Raw genomic sequence first — 20468 nt, 5'->3', positions numbered from 1 at the left:
CAACTTGCAGAATGCAGGGGTGAACGCTACCTTTACTTCTGACAAATGAAGCATCTGTCTTGAGTTCTAATGCCTTAAATTACAAAGAATAAGGATTTGTCCATCACAGCATAAAACCACATAGCTCAGCAATATCTGTACAGTTACACCCGACGTGAGAGCGTCAGACTTACATTTCTAACTTAGACTCCTGTTCTTTGGTCCTCTTTGTATACAACTTTACTTTCATAAATATTTAACGGCCTGCATTATCGAACCTCTACTGAATAGCAACTTGCATTTTAACAGGGGTGTCTACCATCCTGTCTGCTAGCGGACAATCATCTGTACAAGGCTAGATAAAAGCAATGCTTGCTGCTTTCCTTCGGGGCAGGAGAAAAAGATCTTAAAATAATTCTCTTGCTGGGTTCTTTCACATGAGATCCCATGCTAAGGAGAACCGAGGCTGTGGTACTGCAAGTCCTCGTGCTGGGGGGATACGGGGGAACCCTGCCTTGGTTCCAGCCCTCCACGTGAAAGGTTTGCACAGTTTCTCTTCTCTTAGGCAAGCTGAGCGGGAGGAGGAGGAAGAGGAACTCTCCTCAGATTGTTAGCATTGACCACGCGTTGTTTTTTCCTTAAGGACAAGTATCGTCTTCAAATGAAGCAGGGAAGTCTACTGGTCATGTTTAGGCAGAGGCATGTAACTGTTAGGAGTCGGTGCCTCGAAAGCAAATGCGGTATAAATAAAATGCAATATTTACTACTTTGCTCTTAAACAGACACTGGCAGCACAATGTGTTCATAAATTAATAGTCTGACTACAGTGTATGAATAGATGTACATAGATTGGTTTCAAGAAGCTGTTTCTGGGCACGCAGCATTTCATTCTCATAATAAAACTAAGCCTTGAGCTGATACTGAATTGAAATTAAATAGTTACTGTGGTTTATATAAAGTAGAACTGCTACAGACACGGTCTTTGGAAAGACCTCGGTCTGAGCAGTCGTCTTCCATGGTAGGGATCAGCCTGGATTCCTGCTGCTTAGCAACAGTCATCCTGTGCGAGGAGGAGAACCGGGTTTTACAGGGTAGTGGACCGTCCCCAGGCACTGCTGTTGCTAAAGCAATTCCTCAGGGCCAGCAAGTGACCTGGAATGTTTACCAGCACTTGGCAAGCATTGCTTTACGCCTTGTAGCGTGTTTTTCTTTTTATGGTGTGTGTGTGTGTGTAAAGCTAATTCAAAACTCATCAAGCTGGTAGGAATTTCACCTTTTTGCATTAGGAAATACATAGCTAACTGCCCTTTAATGACTTTGAAAACGTCAGCGTTAAGTCTTGAAGGCATATTTTCTGTGTGATTTCTGATTCTCTGCAAGTTTGTTATAAAACTATTACCAAGGTATATAGTTCTGTTGTGTCTATCGAGTCTTTTTTACCCCCTCCAATTTTAAACCAGCTGAATTTCACACAAGTCACATACAAACTGCTCCTAAGTAAACCAGAACCCATGCTTTTATTACGGGACTTTGGCTAACATAGTAGCCTCAGAAAGGGAGCTTTAGTGCCGTCTCTCTGCCGGAGAGATACAAGGCAGAAACTTTCTTCCACGTGTTCAGACCGGTAAGTGACCTGCAGCAGCATAAAGCTGGTTCCTTAGGATGTGTTTATAGTGCCACAGTGCTCAGTTCAAGGGGAAAAATCCAACACTGGAAGACTTCTACTTGTGTTTAAAAAAAAAACAAAAAAAAACCACACCAAACCCCAAACAGCAACAACAAAACACCCGCACAAACTGAGCACTGTGCACGCTCCTCTCTTCCCCCCTTTGGTAAGCGTCCCTACTGCGTCAGGCACTGCTCCCATTTACACTCGAAGGCGCGAGTTCCACTGTCTCCATGGGCACAACAACAGGTATATGCTGGTGTTACGCGGTGCGTTGTGGCCCACCGAGTCGACGAGATTGTCACTTGCTAAGTATTTGGCATAGATAAAATCCTTCTGAAGCAACATTATTTTCTTAGCACATTTACCATGTGCCTAAAATTTAGGAGGTTGTGACAGGTCAGCTGAATTCCCTTTTGTACATGAGGCAGAAATCGACCCCAAATGCTTGTTTACGGTTTCGTTCACTGTTAAAATATCTGCACAAGCATGACCGTAACAGCTTTTGTTCCAGTTGTATGTTCTGGTATCCTGCTTCACTGCCTGAGAGCATGACAGGTAATTCATTCAATGGTTTCTCATCAACGACTGGAATGAGCCACACTGGGTAAGAAACATTATCTTAAAGTAAAGTGGAGGGCCCCTTACCTAGAAGACTCGGTAATCTTTAAAGAAAACCATTTAACATCTTTCATGGAAGTCTATTGTTCAAAAAAACCCAAAGCTATTGACATAGCATGTGGAATCAATTTGACAATCACTAATGTAATGGAATTACGGTGATCTTGTACACAAACAATGATTTACCAAAATAAGATTTACCTAGGGGACTTTAAAATCAAGTTATTTTGGTACCAAAAAAAGTCTTTCATTTAATTCCCCTTTGCCCCTATGATTCAGATGATCTTTCACTCTACAGTTACGGACTTGGCCAGATTTCTTGGAAAATCAACCTGCAGAGAGGGAGGAGAAAGAACATGCTTGTGAGTATTTACACACTTTGTTTGTGTATAACTTTGTCACGCGTGGAACGTTTGTTCTGTGTTAAAATTGAAAGCAATTGAACATATTTTCATGTTAATTTAGGATAATCGGTGCAGAGAAAGTCCACAAACCTCAGTTGTTACAACTCCTCTGTCAAGAACTAAGGAGTTAGTCCCTTTAGCCTGCGTTGTTACAGTGCTCAAATGATAAAAGGTTGAGGCCAGTGTCTGTGTTAAGATCAAATACCTAACGCAAACAGACTCTGTTTGTCAAACATCCTTCTGTGGACTGTTACCTTCCTTTTAGCTTCCTACCAGCCCTCCAGAAACCGTACGCTCGTACCAGAAAACAGACACATGTCCGAACTCAAACTGCCCAAGACTCGGCCAAGTGTACTAGACCGCCTTCGACTTTTGTTCACGAGAAGCTTCTGTCATGGCCAGGTCTACCATTTAACCTGGTGGTTCCAGTAGCTCAAGCGATTATACAGACAACCCCCACAGACTTCCAACATCACCCAACGCATCTTATCCAGACCTGCAGATTGCAAACACAAGTGCGGAAGGGAAGGAATACTGTACTTACATCGTATCCTCGGAGAACTGCAAGATGGAAAGCCAGAAGCTGAAGGGGGATCACGCTCAGGATCCCCTGCAGACAGTCCACTGAATGGGGAACTTTGATTGTTCTCTTATTGTTCTTAATTGTCTCGATGTCTTCCTTATCACAAATCACGACAGGTCGCCCCTGCAACAAAGGGAAACGTTGAAGAAAAACAGGTCTGGAAGGTTCTTTTCTCACTTCTGTTCAGAGTGCCAGTGGCAAGAACTTTTTACTTAATTTAGAACAAAACAGCTTAGCATCCCATGGGCATCCCTGTAGCACATTTTAAAGGGTAAACAAACCACACCAGGCTTCTGCAATCTGCTGCAAAAACTGCACTTGAAACGCCCAGAATATCTACTGAATTCACATTTCAGGCAGTGACACTAAAGCAGCTAGTTTGGGTGCCCTGTAAACTGCTTTTATATTAAAAGCAACCTTTCTGATGCACTGTAAACTTCTCCAGGTACTTACTTGCCGTGCAATGACCTGCTGGAGAGCGTTCTGGCACTTGGCGTACGTATGGTCCCTCATGATGATCATGATAACGGGCATGAGTTTGTCCACCAGCGCGAGAGGGCCGTGCTTCAGCTCACCTGCCAATATCCCCTCGGAGTGCATGTAGGTAATTTCTTTAATTTTCTAGATGGGGGAAAAATAATTCATTGTAATTTATTTTTTTTTTAACCATCTCTGTGGCTTCTTCCACTTTCTTTGTAACTTTGTAAAAATGTGTTCTGGCTCTCCTCAGATCCTGTATGTAGACAAGCCAGCCTGAAAACCTAGACCAAAGTAGTGTGTCTGGGCTGAGCTGCCTGCAGGCCATCAACGCTTACAGTTCTAACACCAAACCCAGCACAGGCCTTAGGATTTGCCATCAGTCACCGTATCTATCATCACAGTCTTGAACTGGGCAGGCAAACGCAAAGAGGACGTGTTTGCACGTCAGTGAGTGACAGCACTTACAACAACAGGAATCTCCTCAAAGGTGAAAACTGCAATATACAGCTTTTAGAAAGTACGTGCTCCCTTTTGGATGCTGAGCATTCCTGGAAATGCCACCCCAACAGTTCAAAGAAGTGATTTTATTAGGGTGCCCAGTGTGAATGTGGAAAAGACACCCTTTCAACCCACGCATCCTGTGGCTTTTATGGGACTTGGGTGTATCTTTAATTGGCAATCGCAGCAGCGTTAGGGTAGGTGTAGCTATTTGACCCGGTATGTCAGCCAACACGCCATGGCTGTTAGCTGCTTTTAAAACAACTTGTAGCCACGTGCCGTTTCCTGTGCGGAAATCTGAAGTCCATGGCTAAGTGCGTTTGAACCAGCTTTAAATAAAGAAATGCCTTACCAAAGCTCCCTCAAGACATGTAGCATAATGGTAGCCACGGCCCATGATGAGAACAGACTTCTGATGGTATAGCTCTGTGGCTAACTTCTGGATCTCATCATCCATACTCAGCACTTCTTTAATTAAGTCTAGAAGGAAAGAGAAGAATTCCAGTTGTGTGTGCTTACGTGCCCATGCCTCTCAAACTATACATAGTTTATACTTCATATACACAGATAGCAGTGACTCGCATAAAAATTGGAGTCAGTATTTTTTAATAGTCCAATTTAGCAGTCTGAAGACATTAGAGAGAACGTGGTTGCCAAAGTTATTGCTAATAGCCACGCTGCACATATCTGATGCCCTCAGTCTGTCAAAGCAAAGTTCAGGCACTGCCGAAGTTCGTCTGTGCTATTGAGTTTCACTTTGCAAGACGCGATAAATGCAGCCGTTTCCTACCTGGCAGTCCCTTTAGACCACGCATGATTTCCTTGCGCCTTTCCTGCATAGAAATTCTGTCGTCGCACATCATCAGAGCAAACATCACCAAAGAGACAAACTGACTGGTATAGGCCTAATAAGGGTGGGGGGAGAGAGAGAAAACACGTCGTTAAGACAGTAACCAAACGGTTGTCACCTACTATGTAAATCCTTAGACTAGCTGTTGACTTTATTCTTAACACGGTACCAAATGGCAGCTTTCATTCCAACTAAGTAGCAAAGGCTAACATGAAATTCACAGGGCAAATCCCATTTGAGCAAATCTCAAATGGAGGCGTGCAACAGCACGATGTCCTTATACTCCAAGAGATTAAGGTACAACAAGCAAAATGAAATATCTCTAAGATTCCCTGGCAACTATTAAATCCTATTTTATGACCATACCTGTGTCCTTCTTTACTGCAAGTAAATACTGAAAACACTGAAGACGGGCAGACCCGTTGACTAGAGATGTACAGCGGAAGCCCACCACCAACATCTGGCCATCGCTACCAGACAGCTAGCTGAAATGGTTTTGGACCGCATTCAAGGAACGCAAAGGCGGCTGAAAAGGTAAGTGATTTCCCACCCTGCTTCTTTAAGAACAGATTCTGAACTCTTCACCCTCGTAAGGCTCTGTTTTTGTCTAAAAGACCATAGTGACTGGTGCCACCGACTTTGGGGAAAAATCATCTGCACAGGCAAGTGAAATTAGTGCTCAAGTTAAGGCAATTCTATTTGCAAAAACATTTCAGGCACAGTATTAATGAGCTATTGCAAAGTCCAGCCTCTGAAAAGTCCTTATAAGACAAATGTTATGAAATGGTCTGTGCTGCCAGCCTGGGATTGAAGTTGCTTAGAAATAAGATTAAGGTTTGTAGTATTTCTGTCCCTTCCTGAACAACGATCAAACAAACTTTCATACTGCTATATTGGAGAAGATTTAAATAGCTCTGAAGGAATCTAGAAAAGCTTCAGTTACACTGATGAGCAGGGTTTGATACGGAATGTGATCTACTTTGTTTTGGGTAGTGTGCAGTTAAAGGTTACAGAAGCAAACAGCACCAAACAGTCACGCTAACAATGTTTGGGTTGTTTATAATACGTTCTCAAAATTAAATTCTGGACAACCTTAGGGCAGAATCTTTGCAAGTTCATATTTTACATACACACAATTTTGGTAACTCCCCACATCACCAGAGAGAAAATGCCATTTTCAGTTATCTCCAGACTGTAATGTTGGCTATGTGAAAACAACCCAGGGACAAACAACTCGTTCAAGAGTTTCTTGTAAGAGACTCATGAATTTTCCATGATCAAATTCCCCAATGAACTATTAAACTCAAATGTGGGTTTTGGCTGAATTTATGTAACAGATTGACATCATCTCGCCTCTAAATATAACTAAATCAAAGCAGATTTCACCATGCAGAAGCACTTCATCAAAATGAAATGCAGCAAAGCAAGTTATTTTATCACGCGTAACCAGATGCATCAACCACAGAATAATTCTGTTAGGTGGACATAAATGCAGGTTTTCTGTAAAAGACCATTCCCCCATTTGCCAAAAGTATAGTTTTAATTTCACACTTTCTTTAGAGTAAAGCAGTGACATTAAGGGCAGTTACATGCTGTCAAGCTTTCTATAATCTTGTCTTTTAATTCCCTTTTTCATCTTTAGACCTTAGTTTAAACCTGCACCTCAAGACAAATGATGGCAAAGAGGAAAGAATTCTTGCCTCTTAGGGAATCCTGCCCTCTGAGACCCCTTTGTTTTCAATGTTTAATATTGCTTCCTTAGAATACTTCATTTAAAAAAAAAAAACCAAAACCCTTTGCAAGATACAAGCAAAAGAAAATGAAGAGTGTTGCTGGGCGCATGGTCATTAACTACACAATCATCAACAGCAACCGGTAAAAAGGGAACAGAAGGCATTTAATTGAGGACCCGTGCCATAGCCAACACCGTCAGGGAGAATTTCAGTAACAATAATAATCAGTGAGGTCTATAAACTTATGACTTACCTTGGTACTGGCAACCCCGATCTCTGGTCCTGCATTGATATGGACTCCACAATCCGTCTCTCGTGATATAGAGCTGCCAACTGTGTTAGTTATTCCTACGGTTAAGGCTCCTCTCTCTTTGCAGTACCGAAGACCCATCAAAGTATCTGCTGTCTCACCTGAAAAGACGGGTATTGACAGTGCTGCAGTTCAGTATCGGTTACTGCAGATGTAAAACTGCAGTGATTTCCCAAATAAGAGTCTTAGAGGTTTGTATTTGCCGGCAAGTCAAAGGAGTTAATAGTTATTTCAGCCCCGGCACACTGTGTTTTAACCCTAAAAAGAAGACAGTGAAATCCAGAAAACACAAAACCTAACAATAGTGTTGGGTGTAAGGAAAAGTCAGTATTCTGCTATGGTTAAAAAGATAAAAAGGGCAGTTCAAGTGTATCTTCTTTAGCAAAAACAACTTTCTTCCTTCTCCTGGCTAATAATAATTCACCTCGGCAGGGTGGGGGGAAAACACGTATTAGAGATAGCTGAAGCGTGCAGCGGATGCGATGGCTCCGAGTTGCAGCTAGCCTTTTGCGTCCTGCCACCACCTTACTGCCACTGAAACCCAAGGAATCGTTTGCTGATGGTGCTTTCCAACAACACGAGAGCTTGCAAACTCGGTTACCAAAGAGGTTATGTCTAAAACTAATTATCCCTGTTCAAAATTGTTTGCACTAAGCAAACACAAGCTGGCTTAGATCGGACTTCATTTAACACGTTGATTCAAAAACTCTAGATATAAAGGAAGTAGAAAAAGTTGGTTTAAATGAACGTGATGGGCGGGGGGGGGAAGGAAACCTTGCACTGATGATCCCAGCAGGGCTGCTTGCGAGCTGAGCTCCAGAGGTGGGACTAGAAATAGAAGCTACTGCGTATTCCATCTAGTGTTACCAGTTTGCTTTTGTCCTAAAAGGACACACCTCTTTTGAGTACTCCTGCACGGGGAAGGTGACAACAGAGAACAAAAAACCCAAGGTTAGTTCAGTATGCTTCTCCTCCAGTACACCAATGCATAAAAACGGCTCTGCATACTGCACGACTTAAAGCAAGTCGTGTAGGGTGGGGAAACTAAGGCTAGAGAAACGGATTTATGGGTGTGGGGAACCGGGGTTATTTGAGCTCAATATTTACTTTGGTTTTGCAGTGCCTGATGACCAAGCTCAGGTTCCAGGAAAATCTTTTGTTAGCTTGCCACATCCAACACTCGAGGGGAAAGATGCATCCCCTAGTGTGCCCTCAGTCGTGTTCCCCGTTAGATAGGTCAGTACAGTTTCTAAGGGGAAGAAGCAACATCTGCACATCTATTCCAAGAACCCAGGGAAAACTTGAACATTTACATCAGCCCCCTACAAACAGAGGATATTCTGAATTACTTGATACTGAGAAGAAAAAATTGCTACCAAAAGAGTATTTTAACTTATGGAGAAAAAGTAACTACTAGTTTTAGAATTAAAGCTGAAGATCAGTTATGAACATCTACACTGGTAAAAGCAACTAAGAGGAACAAAAATATTGTAGTTTTGTATTGCAGTTGTCCTTGGAAATATTTTGAATGCGATATACATCACTTTTTTTTTTTTTAATGCTTAAGTGTGTCTTTTATCTCATATTCCATTCCAAGGTGGTTGCATTTTTTGATACTTGTGTGTTAATAGTTTCTTTTACGGATCTGATCCACCGTATAGCTTAGTATTTGGTAGTGCTTTAACTGGAGAACTAAAACTATTCAAAAGAAACTACCGAGTTGCCTTTATCCCAGAGCTCAGTAGCATTTTTTTAGTCTGTTGATTGATGGAACATTTCCTCACTGAGAAAGGAAACAAAACTACTGTTACCATATGTAAGACTCAGCTAAACAAAATCCTGCACCAGCACGCAGATGGACAGGAGCAGAAGCACTCTATTTTTTCCCCCACGTCTAGTACGTGTGTGCCAATTTCTTCCCTCATGCGTACCACATGCAATCCTACAGGCAGGCGCAAGAATTTGGCCCTACTGCCTCTTCCCTCCCAAGCTAACATTTACAGGAAGGAGGGGAGTGAGTGGGTGGTAAAGCGAGACCATACCTGACTGGCTGATGAAAAAGCAAACATCATCTCTGAAGACAGGGGTGTTTCTGTCCAAGAAGTCACTGGCTAGTTCAACCATAACAGGTAATTCAGTCAGTTCTTCCAGAACCTGACGGGTCTGGTAAAAGGAGATGTCAGGCAGTTGCATATTACATCGTGTTTAAAAAAAACAAGCGTTTGGAGTACAAAAAAGCCTTCTAGTTGCCACACACTGGAAAATATTACTGTCAAAATACCACGTGAAAATTAGCGCTGGATTATGTTTTAATTACTCAGTATACCCATACTCAAGTCACACAACTACCCCTGTGAAAAACGACCCTGCTTTTGGCACCACAAAAAGCCTGTGAGGCCAACTCCTCCCTCACACGTAGATTGTTCTTAAGTAAGTCTCACTTATTATATAATACTCCGTATATATTATATAATACAGGGTGTCCTTCTATCAGACTTATAACTTGTATTACTGAAGAACTCAGAAGCCACTACCTGTATCCAGGCCAAGCCAGAAACTTGTTTTGGATAGCCAAAGGGTTACTGTTAACATTATCTTACGGAGTTAGCCAAGATGAACAAAAATTTTCTTTTCTGGTCCTTGTAAATCAGTGAACATGGCTGTGCTTTGCAGCATTTCTGAGAGAAGCTAAAAGATTCCTCTGCGAAATCATGGAGCACTTTGAATTCAACATTATGGGCTGCCAAGCTACAATCTAAAACCGCTTCATCAACAGCCGTTGCATTTTAACCGATTATTAGGTAAGGCCTTGACGAAACAAAATCATGCGTTGGCTGTACGCACAGCCAGTGCTTCTGTAAGGTACAAAGCGAAACCTCTTCACTGTACTGGGCAAGCACAGAGATGTCTCTAAGCAGGAGCCATCGCTGTCTGCGTAAATAGCAAAGGAGGAAATCCTATCTGGCTCACGGCAGCTCCTACCTTGCTGCAGCATCTGCATTCTGCTCTTGCTTGTCTCTTCACCTGCCAATTGTCTTTTATGCCAGAGCAGGTTTTGTTTTTTAAAACCTTCCACAGCAATAAAAGTCACAGGCAACATTCTCCTAAGTATTCAAGTTCTTCAGCTTTTATTTCCTACTGCTGTTGCTGGTGAATTGAAAGTCTGGTGTACACAGCTTTCAAAAGGGTCTTCGTTCATCAGTGTGCACTTGCTCTATCTTAACCTTAAATCAATCCTTAACCTGCCCGACACACGCAATGCTGTGCCCGCTGTTCAATTCTAGCTACAGTTCACAAACAGATCAAGACAACTTACCGCAACTCCAGCATGATAACTTGTCCCACAAGCAATAAGGATTAAACGACGACACCTCTGAATCTCCTTAATGTGATCCTTCAACCCACCAAGATTTACTGTAAGCAAGATTCAGAGAGAAAAATTAGGCTGGCCAGGTAGCAGAAATTCTCAAGATCACTGGTGTTAACACACAGCGTGTTACAACCTCTATCAACCACTTTGCAAAAAAAAAAAAAAAAACACCAAACAAAAAAACCCCCAAACAAACAAAAAAAAAAAATCACAAAAAGTAATCTCGCCACCAGCACATGTAATTCTGGAAGCGCTCCCTGTGAGACACGCACGTCATCTTACACCAGCATGTTTTAATCTCCCATGTCATCACCTACTTCCTCCTCTGTAACGACTGTGAATAACTGCTAGATACTGAGCTGTCAAAAATAAAGGAGGCTTAATCTCAATTACCAGTGTAGTCATCAAAGTTGACCCTTCCTCTCATCGTATTAACGACAGATTCTGGCTGTTCAAAAATTTCCTTCTGCATAAACGAGCTGAAGTTACCTATAAAAGAAAGAAACAAAACAAATGAGAGCACTTTAAATTACCTCCTGGTAATTCACATTTTTCCTGTGTATATAGGGAAAAGCTTGGAGCAGAGTCACTAACAGGCCAGTTACCAGTCAGAGATTAAGCTGGTACTTCTTTTTCTGCCAAAGCATGAGCCCATCATGAGAGCTAGATTCAAGTGTGTGTCTATGAAGGGTCACATCTGGAATGGCAAGCCTGCTAGGGATCAATCTTGGGAAAAATGGATGCCTCCAAGCAGGAGGAAAAATCCTCAGCCCCACGATCCTCCTCATTATGGTGTCAGCAGCTAAAGGGAAAGTCCCATTAGATGTAAGGACAACTTTTTTCACCATGAGGGTAGTAACAGCACTGGAACAGGTGCTCAGACAGGCTGTGGGGTTTCTGTCCTTGGAGATACTCCAAAGCCAACTAAAGAAGGCCCTTTCACACTCTGATCTACTTGGCCCTGCTTTTAACACAGGGGTCGGACCAGATGACCTCCAGAGGTCTTTTTTAACCTGACTTATTCTGTGACTCCAGGGAGGACCTGTGCATCTACACAGGTAATATCCGAGAGACTTTACCCTTCATAATTTGCTGAAGTTCCATCTGCAGGGTTTGGACGGCGCGTCCGGGGTGATCGCCTGCTGTGCGTTTAATCCGGTGGATGGAAAGACGGCCATCGACCACAGCTGCTACATCATCATCTTCAAGGAAAATCACTCTGTTGGTATGCTCAATGACAGCACTATAAAAGCATACACCATTTGCCATAAGACGTTATTCTTCACAGAAAGATGAGGGCTACAGCCCTATTTATAATCCAACATATAGCTTTTGATTCAAGAAAGTTACTCATTTCAATGGAATTTCTTTTAAAATGAGTACTGTAAAGTACATTTCCACACTGCCAATATAACTGGATTTTTTTCCACCTACCTCATTATTAATTTCAGTGTCTCCTTTAAGAAGAAACTATGAATTGCTCAGACAAAGCAGCATGTGCAGCAATGTGATCTAACTGTTAGGAGCCAGACAGTGGAAGTCAGGAAGACAGCAATTTGCCCTAGCACACAGGGTGCTCGACTACAGGTGCAGATTCCTTTCTTGGCTTTTCCAGGGATAAGCCGTTGTCCCTCCCTGCATCTCATTTTCCCATCTGTAAAACGGGACAGCTTGGCCACCTCTTAAAGTACTCCGAGATCTACCTAGAAGCACTCCAAGAATCAGGTACTATTGAACACCTTCCCTGCCTGCAGTTTACTTGGGGAATACCAATATTGGAATTACCAGTGGGGTTTAAAATCTTTGACCAGGTTTTAGTCTGTACTCTCTCTCAGATGAACAAGGCAAGCTGTACCGAAATACATCAGCTCCCTACTTCAGTAGCTTTTGTTCTGATCTTGGGCAAGTCACTGAAAAGCTTTCTAAAACCAGAACACATCAGGCTGTCCTAACGACTCTCCAAAATGCTCTGACGAAAAGAGCTGCACAAGTCAACCAGAGTGGTATGTTCACGTTTCCGGAACAAGTATTCATTTCCCTAATGCAGAGAAAACCAAAAGTTCTGGTAAGGCTGCTGTCAAGTTAGTCTTTCCTCCCTCCACTGGGATTAAAACAAGCCACCTTTGATGATAAAGGAATTGCAAGTGTGCGGAGATCCCTGGAGAATCAACACAATTCTGATAATTAGCATCCGTCCTGTTAATTTAGGCCAGTACTTTCTCAGGTTTCCTATCACTCACCTCTGGAATCTTATCAACAGATGTGCTTGAAGAAGGATAACACCACTATTCCAAAGCAGAAACTCTCCTCTAATCCACCTCTGTCCCCTTCAGCGCCACATATGGTAACTGGTTAATGTTTGTAAAGTAATGGCCACATATACATAATGTACTAGTATTCATGAACAAACCACAGCTTCCCCATCTCTTGTTCAAGGCCTCAGCTTGAAACGGCCTATTTTTATATACGCTAAAAGATACTGAAAAACATTACCTAGCATCAGAAGCAAAGTAGTACTCCACAGCTTTCTCCTCAACAGGGAAAAGGCAGGTGGTACTATCAACACGAGACAGGTTGCAACTTCCCTTCTTGTCTTTACCTAGAAGACACGAGGATTAGGTACCGCATGTACTGACAACTCTGGAACGCAACTGGAACGTCAGCCGCTGCAACGTCAGCCTCAACCAGAGGTCCCAAGGCACAGTACCAACATGAAGCACTATTTTCATCACTGTGCGTGGTCACAGTAAATTTAACAGCGACAATGGAAGAGGGCAGCACGCTAGCACTTGCATTGTTGTGCCCTTTCTCGGTTTGCTTGCAAGGTTTTTATGTGCTTTTGAATCAAGTGTAATGTTAGTGCAGAGTTTTAAGTTTAGAAGAAAATACCAGTAAAAAGTCAAATGAAAGTTTATGTGTGGCTCCACTAGAAGAGAATTCAAGCTGCTTTATGAGCAGTCACATTTACCAACATTCTCCTGGTTGAGTCTGCCCTGTTTATCATTTTAAGTTTCTCCTGTGCTCCTGTTTCACTAACTTTCCTGAGGCTTTGAGAAATCAAGCAGGATTGCTCTTTCTTTGTCAGTCATTCTCAGCACTGGGGAAATCCTTTCAGAGCTGCCACCTGTGCAACCACACTGTTCCACTGAGCACCGTCAGATGTAACCCAAACCTATTTTTGTCTGGCTAAGCTAATCTGTTCAGACACAGATCAGGAAATATATGATTAAGTACTCAGCGTTGTTCCTGAGCTATCAAATACAACCACCTCATTCTGATCCAAAAATTGTACACCTGGTAAACTGCTGCGAGTCTTATGCTACTGCCAGGGAAGTATCTAGGGGTAGTGAAGGACACAGGACTAAGAGTCAATTTCTGAAAAACTTGTTTTAAGCCTTTAAAAAAGTTCGGTATTTCACCAGTGATTCTTTCTGAAGTACTCTGGCACTTCCCAACGCTCTCTAATCCTCCGCCTCCTCTTTAACTGCAGAAAATACTTCTCAGTGGCGAAGCTCATCAGGAACGCAGATGAGGACCAAAACACCTCCAGCCTGAACAAAATTATTTGTCAGTCATTGTGCACGGTAAGGGGTGGGGGTGTATTAACCAGCTTATCTAGCAAAATGTGACTATTGCTGAAGAATAACAACATTGAAGTTACTCTATTTTATATTTATTCCATAAGCTCTGATGTTGTGTTTCACCTACTGGATACTGATCTGATTCAGTGATGTAAGTAGAGTTCATGATGTTTTCATTTACAGAAGTATAAATCTAAACGTAAAGAAAAAATACTGCTTTCATGTTGATACTCGATAAGAAGGTTCTACTCAGCCAACAATTTAGAGCCCTCCACTTTAGTTATTAAGTCATTAAATGAGGAAAACAACTCCTTTGTTGTTGAGACAAGACAGACTGATTTGTTGTTGAGAAAGGACAGAGCAAAGGTATTAGTGGCCATTCTCCAATAGAAACACCCATACTTGATCAAAACATGCAAATTTTGTTTCTCAAAATACATTTCCCCGCATTGACTTTATTATGTTGCATTGCTTTCCTGTATTACAGATTCTACACTGAGCTGTAACTAGAACGTGTTCTTTTCGTGCATTTATACGTGCACTGTATGTCTATCTTACTGAGGAGTGATTGAAAAGTTACAGTGAGTTTTATCAGCCAATTATGGTTGTCATTTACCTATGGATTTGTCCATAGATTGTCCATTTATCTATGGATAACTTGGATTGTTGCTCTACAGCTCCTACCTCCCATTTACTAGAATTTAGAAGCAACACAGAAGTAATCTTTTAATCTTCTCCCTTCTAAATTGAAGAATGGAGACATCATGGAGAATGAACACAGGTATAGTAAAACTGGGTAAGGGGGCGGTATGTTTTGAGTATGTTTTGATATCACCTCACTCTCCATTGTGACAATCCCAAGCACATGGCAGTTCTGCAAAGGTACTACAGCAAAGCTGCTTCTTTATAGATTCTTCCATGCTTGCTTGAGCAGCATTAAAGCTTTGATTTCTCTAAGAGGTGTTTTCAGATGACAGCATTACACAGCTAATGAAACAATGACTATAGTCAAAGATTCTCTAATCCATACGTTTCATATGGTCCATTTTTCAGAAAAGCCTTAGTGCTTCTGAAAGCTGAGGGACTTTGGTTTTTAAAACCCCTGGGAATTAACCTGACTTCAGAATTTCACTCTAAACACTTCACACTGACTCAAGAGAGATATGTTTGGTAAAAAGAAGAAAACCTCGCCTAATGTTTGGATTCAGCTAAACCATTTCCTGACAGAGAACAGACATCATTCACCTTTCAACAAACTGAGGTTTGTTTCTCGTCTGGCAATAGCGCACAGATTTCACCCACTGAGCTGTCAGTGCCTGAGGCTGGAATCACATTTATTTACAGTAGCTAAGAATCAGATCCTCTCCTCTTATAGGAAAGTGCTCTCCTGCTTCAGATGTGAACTTAGTTCATCACATCACATACAATGGGTTAGTCTTTAAAAAAAAATTAACTACTTAATGTGAGTTAAAAATGGTTCACCCTGAAAAATGAGCAAAGGGAAGTAAGTTCCAGCCTCAAGCCAACCTTACTGCTTCTACCAGAAGCTGCAATTCAGATTCACACTACGATCAGGAGGGAGGACGTCGCTCTGACAATCTCAACTCCAGAAGGAATTTTGGAGAATGCTTGCATTAGGATTATTAGCAGCCTCCTAACAGGGTTTCACTCTATTGTTTTGCAGGGGGGGAGATGAGGTAATTTACTGTTTCCTTCTGTAATCAGAGCTGCAGGGAGCACGCAGCACAACCTGCACTAAGTCATCGATTTTGCGCATATGCTGAGCATGATGTCAGAATATTTGAAATGGGACGGGTGGGCTGACGGGTGGATTCTCCTGTGTGTTGCTCATGGTGTTTCTGATCGAGAAGGAATTCTGATTATCCCATTTGTTTCACTACACTGCACGGAAAGCAATAACCACATATTAAAGAGACAATGCATAGTTGCCTCATTTATGATTCCTTTCCTAAGGAACTGGAGGATTTGTCTGAAATGTCAAGTATTAGATTATCTCTGGTAGGCACCTTCCTCCATTTTTATGGATATTCCATCAAAAGAATGATCCATAGACTGTACAGCTGAAAGTGCAATTGGAAAAAAAAACAAACAACAAAACAAACTTCAGATAATCAGTGGAAAAAAAAAGCATTACATACATACATTAAGGATTACTGCTAATTATCCAACATCAACCAAGAGTAAACACAGCGAAAGCTTAGTGGGACTGGTTCTTCACAGTACGCTGCAGCAAGCTATCATTAGCAACTCCGTTAGGAAGCGGTAAGACATACTGCAACAGTAAGTCCTTTTGGTAACTGCAGTGCTTAGAGAACTAGTCCAGTAACTGAACGGGTTCAGACTCCTCTGACAACGGTGAATTACGGGATAATTCTTAGCCACTTTTCATTTTCAAGGGTGCAACTATGTGTCTACAGTGGTAAAACACACGTGTGAGAGAAAGATGGACGGACAACATAAATACAGATTGCCACACAAAGGGTAACAGCATTCTACTTTTTAAAAATTATGTTGTGGGGCAGGGGAAAGGTTTGTGATAGTGAAAAGCCTATAGCCTGCACAGCACCATTATTTTTGTTCTGGAAGATGACCCAGTCCACGAATGCCAACATGCCACACACAAGTATCTAAATTTAACTATAGTCAACTTTACTACACTGAACTATTCGATTCCATTTTATTCTATTCTACTGCATTAAGATGGGTCTTCCTTGCAACCGCTGGACATTAAAGGTTTGATTATAAAACTAGAGACTAACTTGAGGTATAGGGTAGTATAGCATGTGGTTAAAAACTTACTGAAAAAAAAAAATTCTCTCTTTTTTATAATGGTTTAATTTACAGATGAAAGTTTAAAAGTGTAATATGTATTCCAGAGCATGTAACTGTTTGTGGAACTCTATGCTTGTACAATGGTCCGAGGGTGACTGGAACGTGGTTCCTATGGGGAAGGGGTGCTCACACTTACCCGTGCGGTAGAGTATCGGGATGTGGTCGGTGGAGAGCTTGTGCTCGCTGCGCACTCCTATTAGCAGGGGGCTGCCTCGCCTGCAAGAAGACACCAAGTTACAACTCTCAGCACCCAAAGATTCATCACCCTGACATCCGACCTGAAGGGACTCCAGCACAGCAACCAAACTGAACTAAAAAAGAGTGAGTTCCTCCCAGATAAGTTGTCGCTGCTGCAAACGCGGGAGGCCACAACACAGAGCGAAAGAATCTCTGGATAAACACAACGCAAGGACATGAGGAATCTGCCTGAAGTTTAGCTGAAACTCCACAAGAGTAACTGCAATCCCACGGACACTTGAACCAGGAACACACTGGCTGTTGCTCACTGTACGTGTCTACAAACAGCTATCGGCACCGACGTTCAAAACCTGTGCTAGGCACACGGATGGTTAAAGCAGCTCGCCTGATGCTGACGTTTAAAAGCGGAGGAGAAAACCTGAACATCAGGCTGGCCCAACTTCAAGTCGAAGGGAGGACTTGTCCAAATGCTGCCACAAATGCAAACACAAAGGAAGAGAGAAAACCATCTCCTTCCAAAGCTCTCACAACCAGAGTCTACAAAAAAGCTCTTCCAGACCAGCTGCGATACAGGTCGTCACTAAGAAATTCTCGAAACATTTTTGGGAATTTTCTGTTACAATAAATGGAAAACAAGAGAAAGGAAATGGAAAACAGCCACCCTCACCCCAGCATATAGAGTGTGATGAGAACAACCTCTACTCCACCGTCTTCTAACTCGGGGGGACAAAAAAAAAAAAACAACCCGATATATAGGGTACAACAAGAATGTTCTTTCCCACGGCAATACTCACCTGGTACCGACTGCTTGACCAGGATAATGAACACTTTTGAACACAAGAGCGAAAGCACCTTCCTGGAACAAGAGAAATACAAACTGTTTATCCCTTCATCTGAGGCCTGGGCCACCATTTCGGGAATCCCAGTACAGAAGGTACACCCGTGTTTCTGCGAACAAGAGATACTGAGCAGAAGGCTTCACAGCCATCTTCAGAGCCACCAGAAGCTCCAAGCACCTCATTCTGGAAGGGTGTCCCTCCCCTGAGCCTGGGTAGCTCATCCTCAGCCACTTAATGAGCCTTCTGAACTCCCAGACGCTGCACTCGGACATCGCTGGCTACCCGTGCAAGCGCTCCTGCGTTAGTTCAGAGTGTGGCGAGGGGACTTACAATGGCAAAGATCTGGTAAAAGAAGCGCCAAACCTTTGGGGCATTTGCTCAGGTGTGGTGCCACCGAACGTACAGGTGAGCCACTGCAACCTGCCAGCAAAACGTGTTCTTGGGCTGTTGCTACTACAGCTCCCGCCAGGCAAATCACTGAAAAAACTGTCTCCTGAACAAGGCGCTCTGGGACAAGAGGTGAACAGCGGATGGATCCTGTGCCTGTGCACAACTCGGCAAGAACTGACACGTGGAACCATGCGCTATGCAGTGAAGTTCCCACAAGAGGTCAGCATCTCTTCCAGATGGAGGTTTCGGGGAAGACTTGAAGCACAGACTTAGTTTCAACCCTGTCCCACACCGGCTCCCACCCCCCCGCATGCTCGCCACCCAACCCACCAGGGACTGGCTGCCTCGAGATGCTGTTGTGCCCCCAAATTCAGACGTTTTTCACATAAGTATTGACTAATGTTAAAGAAAAAACAACATATGCCCGAGGTGAACTGTCAGAGGTAGGAAAGTCAAAAACGCTCCTTAGCACGTGCCGCAGAACGGTGCTGCGCCGGCCAGGTTACCCTGGGCAATACTGGGGTACAGTTGCTATTTTGTGTCTGTGTCTGTCTGTATTGGGGTGTGTCCTCCTGTCCGTCCCCGTGTCCCCACCTGCACCCTGCTCCCAGCATTACCAGCTGCTGGATGACCCTCTCCACCAGGGTGGTGAAGCTGATGTCGTCGCTGTCCCGGTTGTCGTACATGTACTTGACCAGTTTGGCGATGCTCTCCGTGTCCGTCTCCGACTCAAAGTCGTAGCCCTTGCTCTCCTGCAGCAACAGCATGCGTTGGGTAACCAGCCCTCTGCCTTCCCTTCCCACCTTGCTCTTCCTCCCTTCTTTCCTTTTCTCATTTGCTTTTCCTTCCCTTTCCCTCTTCCCTTTTTCCTTCCTTTGTTCCTGCATTTCCTTTTCCTTCCTTCTTCTTCTCTCCTGCCTTTCCTTTTTTCTTCTTCCCTTTTTTCCTGCCTTTAACTTTTCCTTCCCTCTTTTTCTCATGCCTTTCCTTTGCTCCTGCCTTCCTCCCCACCTTTCCTTTTTCTTCTTGCCTTTCCTTCTTTCCTTGCTTCTATCCTTCCATACAGTATTTCTTCTTCCCTTTTTTCTTCATCTCCTTTTTTCCATCCTTCCCACCTGCCTTTCCTTTTTTCATCCTTCCTGCCTTTCCTTTTTCCTTCTTTCCTCTCCTCTTCCTTCCTTCATACTTCCATCCTTCTTTCCTGCCTTTCCTCCTTTTCTCTCCATTTCCTCTTCCCTCCCTTTTTTCTTCCCTCCTGACTTTTCCCCTCTTCCTTACTTCCTGCCTTTCCTTCCCTCCTGCATTGCCTCTTCTTTCCTGCCTTTCCTTTTTATCCTTCCTGCCGTTCATTTTTCCATCCTTCATAATTTCCTTTCATCCTTCTTTCCTGCCTCTCCTTTCCCTTCTCTCCTGCAAAATTTTCCTTTTTCCTTCCCTCCTGCCTCTCCTCTTCCCTTTCTGCCTTCCTTCTTCTTTCCTGCCTCTCCTTTTCCTTCTCCTGCATTTCCTCTTCCTTTCCTGCTTTTTTCATTTCTTCCTTTTTCTACCCTTACTTTCATCTTCCTTCATAATTTCCCGTTCTCTCCTGCCTTTTCCTTTTTCTTCTCCTCCCTCTTTCCTGCCTTTTTTCCTTTCTTCTTCCCTGCCTTCCCTTTTTTCTTTGCTTTCCCACCTTTCCTTTTCCCTCCCTCCTGCACCTCTTCTTCCCTCTTCTCCTCTTCCTCCCTTCTTCCCTTTTCCTCTCCTGACTTTTCCTTTTTTCCTTTCCTTTTCTCCTGCTTTCCTTGTTTCCTTTTTCCTTCCCTCTTTCCTGCCTTCCCTTTTCCCTTTTTCCTCATCTTTCTTTCCTTCCTTTCCTCCTTCATTTTCTCCTTCTTTTCCTGCATTTCCTCTCCTTTCCCCTTTCCTGCCTTTTCCTTTCTTTTTTTTCCTTCTTTTTTCCTTCCTTCCCTTTCCCTTGGACTCCTTTTCCTTACTCCCATTTCCTTTTCATTCCTTTCCTTGCCTCCCATTTCCTTCCTTCTTCCTCTCCTTCTTTTTCCTTTCCTTCATTACCTTGCCCTCCTTTTCACTTCCTTTCCCTTTCACTCCTCTTCCTTCCATCCTTCCTTTC

At 43.0% G+C, this 20468-nt stretch overlaps 1 protein-coding gene across 2 annotated transcripts in view; it reads right to left on the bottom strand.

Moving 5' to 3' along the window:
* Positions 1–20468, bottom strand: part of GFPT1 (glutamine--fructose-6-phosphate transaminase 1) — a 45124-nt gene that overhangs the window by 8800 nt on the left and 15856 nt on the right. The window contains exons 6-19 of one of the 2 annotated variants that reach the window (XM_059831557.1): positions 18973–19107; positions 17921–17982; positions 17065–17144; positions 12988–13093; positions 11574–11737; positions 10888–10983; positions 10441–10538; positions 9167–9287; positions 7068–7225; positions 5022–5136; positions 4584–4711; positions 3707–3874; positions 3215–3376; positions 2415–2598 (exon numbers count right to left, since the gene is read on the bottom strand). In XM_059831557.1, coding sequence (XP_059687540.1) covers positions 2554–2598; positions 3215–3376; positions 3707–3874; positions 4584–4711; positions 5022–5136; positions 7068–7225; positions 9167–9287; positions 10441–10538; positions 10888–10983; positions 11574–11737; positions 12988–13093; positions 17065–17144; positions 17921–17982; positions 18973–19107 — 1638 coding nt within the window. In that variant the 3' untranslated portion in view covers positions 2415–2553. Of the gene's footprint in view, positions 1–2414; positions 2599–3214; positions 3377–3706; positions 3875–4583; positions 4712–5021; positions 5137–7067; positions 7226–9166; positions 9288–10440; positions 10539–10887; positions 10984–11573; positions 11738–12987; positions 13094–17064; positions 17145–17920; positions 17983–18972; positions 19108–20468 lie in introns of those variants that run through there. The other variant, XM_059831558.1, reaches the window with a different exon arrangement.

The sequence above is a fragment of the Gavia stellata genome, chromosome 31, assembly GCF_030936135.1.
Source record: "Gavia stellata isolate bGavSte3 chromosome 31, bGavSte3.hap2, whole genome shotgun sequence".
NCBI classification, from domain to species: Eukaryota; Metazoa; Chordata; class Aves; order Gaviiformes; family Gaviidae; genus Gavia; species Gavia stellata.
This window is presented reverse-complemented; position numbering and strand designations above follow the sequence as displayed.